A 5,035-nucleotide genomic window follows, 5' to 3' on the forward strand; every position below is an offset into this window, starting at 1 on the left:
CCGAGCCGTCTGCTCCTAACACTGCCTCCTCTGTCACGCCGCTCCGCTCTCGGCCGTGTCCTCAGATCGGCCGCTAAGGATGACTTTCTACGACGACATTTACCCGTTCTACCCTCCACAAAGGACCTCGTTCATCGTCAGCGGCCGGTTGCTCACCATTAGTCTCGTCTTCCTTGTGCTCGCGGTCAGTCTCCTCCTCATCCTGCCCGGAATCCGAGGGAGGACGGTGAGTGCCCGCCTATGCGGCGGTCCCGACACAGCAGGCGTCTCGTTTTGATCAGAACAGCACCTGACTTTTGCTCTCCTGCGTCTCATTAGAGGCTGTTTTGGATGTTCAGGATAATCACCAGCTTGTTCATTGGCGTGGTTTTAGTGGGTGAGTTCCTTGTTCTTACAAAAAAGCTGCACAGCAAACCGCAGATTTTCTCTTTTTTACTTTAATCCATAAATGTTTTCCTTTACGCTCTTTTTGTTTTGTGTGTGTGTGTGCAGCACTCAACTACACTAACAGCTGGGCTGAGGCGAGAATGACCACAAACGCCACCTACAAGTCTTTCAGCAACGCGGTGATTAACGCTGAGGTCGGCCTGCACGTCGGCCTGTACGGCATCAACGTGACACTGAGAGGTGAGTCACTGCTGCTCCCTCCGGTGTTGACACCTGCCACGGCGTTGAGCAACTCTCTTTTTGTTTTCCATCGTCAGGACTGATTAAAAAAACAAATCCTCCGGTGCTCAGCAGGTCCTAAAATTAGACGAGCATTACTCAAGATCCACAACAAAAAACAAAAAAAACGAAAACACGTGGCTTATTACGCTGCCGTGAGCTCAAAGTAAATATGCCTGATAGTTCAACAATCCTCGCCCGTATGAGCTGATCAGTCTCGCACATGATAGTGGCCCACTTTTTTTTACAGCGTTGCCTCAGTTTGTTGTGGTTGGTTTGGGCACAGCTGCAGGATGTTGTAGATTTTGGATCACCGTACTGTTGCGTGACCCGGCAGTCAGACTGATGGCCTCAGGTTTGATTAAAAAAACAAAAACAGGAGTTCAGATCCTTCTATCACAATACAAGTCTTTGACTAACAACCTCAGCGGTTTGGTGTTTCCGTGTCGAACCTGCCGCCGTGCACCATCAGCCGACTTCTCCTCTTTGGGCCCCGTCTGTCAAAAAAGGACACAGCTTCAGACAGTTTGTCCGAACGAGCTTCTGTGAAAACCTAAGCTGTGCTGCCATCTTGCTTTTGGAGAGAAGAGGCTTCCAGTCTAACCCTCACAGGCCGTTCTTGTTCTGCCATTTTCTGACTGTCTGTCATGAGTGAGTGAACTGAGACAGGGCCTGACCTGCGGGTGAAACATTCGCACATGGAAGTGGACTTTTAACTCTAAACAACAATAAGATCGTTGCAAATATATGTATTTTATCCACCTAAAAGCTTCAGAGCAGCTAACTGTCAAGATATGTACTTTTTCAAAGTTCTCACGATTCTGTGTTTTTCCGTAGTTTCTGATAAATATATAAAACAGACAGACAGAGTAATTAAGGGTGTCGAAGCAGAAGCACAGCTCCCTTCATACCACTGTGCTCGTTTTTGCTGCTGCTCGCGGTCCAAGAACGTCTCAGCTCTGACTTGTAGTTTTCACACAGCAACATTTTGTTTGAGGCTTACTTTTCAGTCTGCCTCTCATTAACTCGGCAGTCAGGGAGTGACAGACACAGGGGCGTGGTTACTGTGGTGACCATAATGAGCCACAGGCAGCAGCTTTAATACACACACATATATATATTTACTCTTCTTATACATCAAAATGTCGTTTTTATTTTAGCTTTAATTATCACAAGTTGTGTTGGAGTTTTAGCAGCTGCATCGGCGCCCTTCAGAGCTCCGTCAGACATTTTCCAGCCTGTCACACGTTGTTGCATTTCTTTATTTTGTGAATTAAGGAGCACTGGAACGTTTCCCCACGACCGAAGCACAGTTTGTTGTCTCTCGCTCAGGGAATCCCGTCGTCCAGTTCAACGAGACCATAAACTACAACGAGATGTTCAGCTGGCATGGCGCCATTGAAGAGGAGTACGAGGACGCTCTGGAGAGAGGCTTGCCCAACCCCATCCTGTACATCGTGGAGAAGTTCACCCTGAGCAGCCCGTGCGGTCTCATCTTTCAGTACCGATACTCCGGACGATTCGCCTCTGCGACCCTCTGGTGATTTTTAAAAACAATTTTTTAGCAGCTCGTTTTGAGCCTTTATGTGCAATAAATAAATAAAAAGCTTAAAACGGCTTCACGTGAACTGTTCCGCAGGACGGCGTTCTGCTGCTGGGTGCTTGCCAACATCCTCTTCGCCATGCCCGTCATCCTGTACGCCGGGTACATGATGATGGCCACGGCTGCCTTCGTTTTCTTCTCCATGGTGTCCTTCTCCACCATCATGAACGTGCCTCGGTGCGTTTTCGCCATCGGAGCCGACTCCTTCGTCACAGAATTCAGCCATTCCTTTTGGCTGGCCCTGGCTACAGGTGAGCGCGTCAGACGGGGTTTTTCATCGTGCGGGGAAACCTTTTCTTTTTATTGTTTTGCTTCACCGAGTGATGCGACTTCCAGGTGTGCTGTGCGCCGTCATCGGGGCTCTGGTGGTGGCGTTGAACCTTCTGGTGCCAGAGAAGATGAAAGCCGCTTTCAGCGTCGGCGTCGACAGCTGCGAGGATGAGGAGGATTCCTGTGGGGAGGGTTACCTGAATTCGGTTTTCCTCGACAGAGCGATGATCTCACCTCTGACGGAAAAAGCGACGGCGGTAAGTCTGAGGTCGACAATGTGAGCAGTGCCGTGCGACGTGTTACATTTCCTAACTTTGTCCTCACCTTTGTCTGTTTCCAGGAGCTTTTCTGAGGCGGCCCAGGGAGCTCAGGAAGTTCATACTTGAAAACAATTCATCTGAATGTCTTTCAATTTGATTTGGAACCGTTTTAATTTCCTGTGTGAGCCTGTAAGTGTTAACTGTAAATATACATGTGAATTTGTAAATTCATCATTCAGGGTGCAGTAGTTGTAAAAAGATTATATTAGTTTGTATGTGACCTGTACAGTGTGTGTGTGTATGTGTGTGTTTTCATCACCTTTCTGATCTTTATTTTTCTAAATATCCAGATTTTCTGAGCACGCTCAGAGGTCCAGCTCCTTTCGAACCTTTCAGAATTTTGAGTAACTGTAAAAGAAACGATCTTTTCAAGCTCTAATTCAATCGGATTCCCACGTTTCCTGTTGTCAGCTCTTTGAACGAGCTCAGTTTGGACTGATGAGCCGATGGCTAATCAGAGCGGGTTCACGCTGTGCGATTGTCAGAATCTTTTGTTGTGGAAAAAATAAATAAAGGCGTAAGAAAATCTTTGGCTTTTTTCAGTCTGGCATCTATCCAACCTCGTACAGTGTAACAAGTTTACAATCTGGAGCTCATTTACGTCATTTATGACGAGCCAAACATTGCAGTCTGAGCTGAGCTTTAGATCCTGTCTACATTACTAAAAAAAAAAAGATCTTTAAACTGAGATTTTGTTCTCCGTGTGGACTGAGAGAAAAAATATATATAAACCGAGATTTTGTTCTCGGTTAACTAGGTGGCGAGAGCGTCCTCATTAAAGACGTCAAACCGCAGGAAGGACATCCTTACCTCGGCTGAAGTTCTCCAAAAGAACACCGAAGCTGTTTTTTCCTCCCAGTTGTTCACCATTTCAGCATATTTGAAGTTTAATGGTGATTTGGGCCCTAAGTTTCAGCGGGTCTGTGTGAAGTGAGGTCCTACATCATCGTTTCTAAAAACATCTGTTTGTTGAGTCCACATGGAGACGCCACAAACTCTCCTTTTTAAAATTTCAACACTTCAAAACATTTCAAAATCTTATGTGAATTTGAGTGAAAGGGGCATTAAAACAGCTCATGAGAATGCTACTGTTATAACACTTTTACATTTCCATCACACAGTTATTTACAGAGAGTACCCTAATTTACAAGGGTGAACAGCGGCAGCAGCCAACTGTAGCACTTCCTGCAGGAACATCAGATTTCTGCCAAACTGATCATATAACGTGGAACTGACGGCAGCGTCTTATAAAATAGCGCTTAAGCGTTTCAAGACGTCCGTTTTAGACTTGGCTGAGCATTTCTCCAAACTGGGGTCGTTCAAAAGAGCTTTTCTGCAACGTGTAAGATATTAACCGTTCGCAGCCTTTCTGCAGAACCCCGCTGTAAAAGACCTGAGTTGTCCTGAGGTGCCTCGAACGAGTAAAAACTCCTCAAATCCGATCTCGTTTGGCGGCGGCACACAAATGAAATGAGAACAAGCACGAGACCGTTTTCACGTGTTTTCTTTTAATCATTACATTCATTCAGCAATGCGGAGTCAATAGATTCTTGAACACTCTAGTAAAAGTAATGATCCCTCGGTGTCTGTCTCCGAAACAAGAAGTGTGTCTTTGGCCTCCCAGGTCACCGCAGTACAGCGCTCAGTGCCTCCGAATGCCACAGCTTTTATAATACTTATTGTTACAGGTTAACTTGTCAGACTGAGAATGAAGCCCTGGTCAGCTGTTTTGTCACGATCACATGCATACTGTCATTTGGCAGGAGTAATATGGCCTTTCCAGTCAGGTCCTTGAGTAATTCAATGTATTTACAGTGTAGCTACGGCTTTAAACCCCACTTTGTAAAAAAATGACTAAATCAAAAAAATAAGTGTGCTAATTTTATCTCTCCGTAAGAAAATAATCATGACCATAAAGCTACTTGTCTTCGAACACGACCGACTTCACGGACAGCACTACGGACGGCTTCCACGCTAGAATAAGGCCATTATGATGATGCAGTTCAAGATAAAAAAAAAAACAACCTGAAAATGAGAACCGGGTGTTCTTTTACAGCATTTGCAACGAGAGGCAAAAAAATAAAATAAATAAAATGATAGAAAATAAATTGTCCTCTTCCTGCTGAACCGTCTGTCTTTAATCTCCGTTCAGCCCTGCAGCCGGGGTGGGGGGGGG

The 5,035-nt window shown here is 45.6% G+C and overlaps 1 protein-coding gene across 1 annotated transcript; it reads left to right on the forward strand.

Moving 5' to 3' along the window:
• The first annotated feature begins 6 nt into the window (after nucleotides 1-6).
• duox2 (dual oxidase 2) lies at nucleotides 7-3,387 on the forward strand. The gene is made up of 7 exons (XM_017405753.2): nucleotides 7-226; nucleotides 319-376; nucleotides 493-627; nucleotides 1,999-2,206; nucleotides 2,306-2,520; nucleotides 2,606-2,796; nucleotides 2,880-3,387. Exons 1-7 carry the CDS (start codon nucleotides 80-82, stop codon nucleotides 2,889-2,891), a joined length of 966 nt encoding a protein of 321 aa, XP_017261242.1. The 5' UTR covers nucleotides 7-79; the 3' UTR covers nucleotides 2,892-3,387.
• The last annotated feature ends 1,648 nt before the right edge of the window (nucleotides 3,388-5,035 follow it).

Source organism: Kryptolebias marmoratus, linkage group LG11, assembly GCF_001649575.2.
Source record: "Kryptolebias marmoratus isolate JLee-2015 linkage group LG11, ASM164957v2, whole genome shotgun sequence".
In the NCBI taxonomy this organism is placed as follows: Eukaryota; Metazoa; Chordata; class Actinopteri; order Cyprinodontiformes; family Rivulidae; genus Kryptolebias; species Kryptolebias marmoratus.

What these genes read in the sequence shown, in the direction of transcription:
- duox2 (XM_017405753.2), top strand. Translation starts at nt 80, where the DNA reads ATGACTTTCTACGACGACATTTACCCGTTCTACCCTCCACAAAGGACC. An exon ending in CATCAACGTGACACTGAGAG is followed by an intron (nt 628 to 1,998) that starts GTGAGTCACTGC and finishes TCTCTCGCTCAG; the next exon opens with GGAATCCCGTCGTCCAGTTC. An exon ending in TTGGCTGGCCCTGGCTACAG is followed by an intron (nt 2,521 to 2,605) that starts GTGAGCGCGTCA and finishes TGCGACTTCCAG; the next exon opens with GTGTGCTGTGCGCCGTCATC.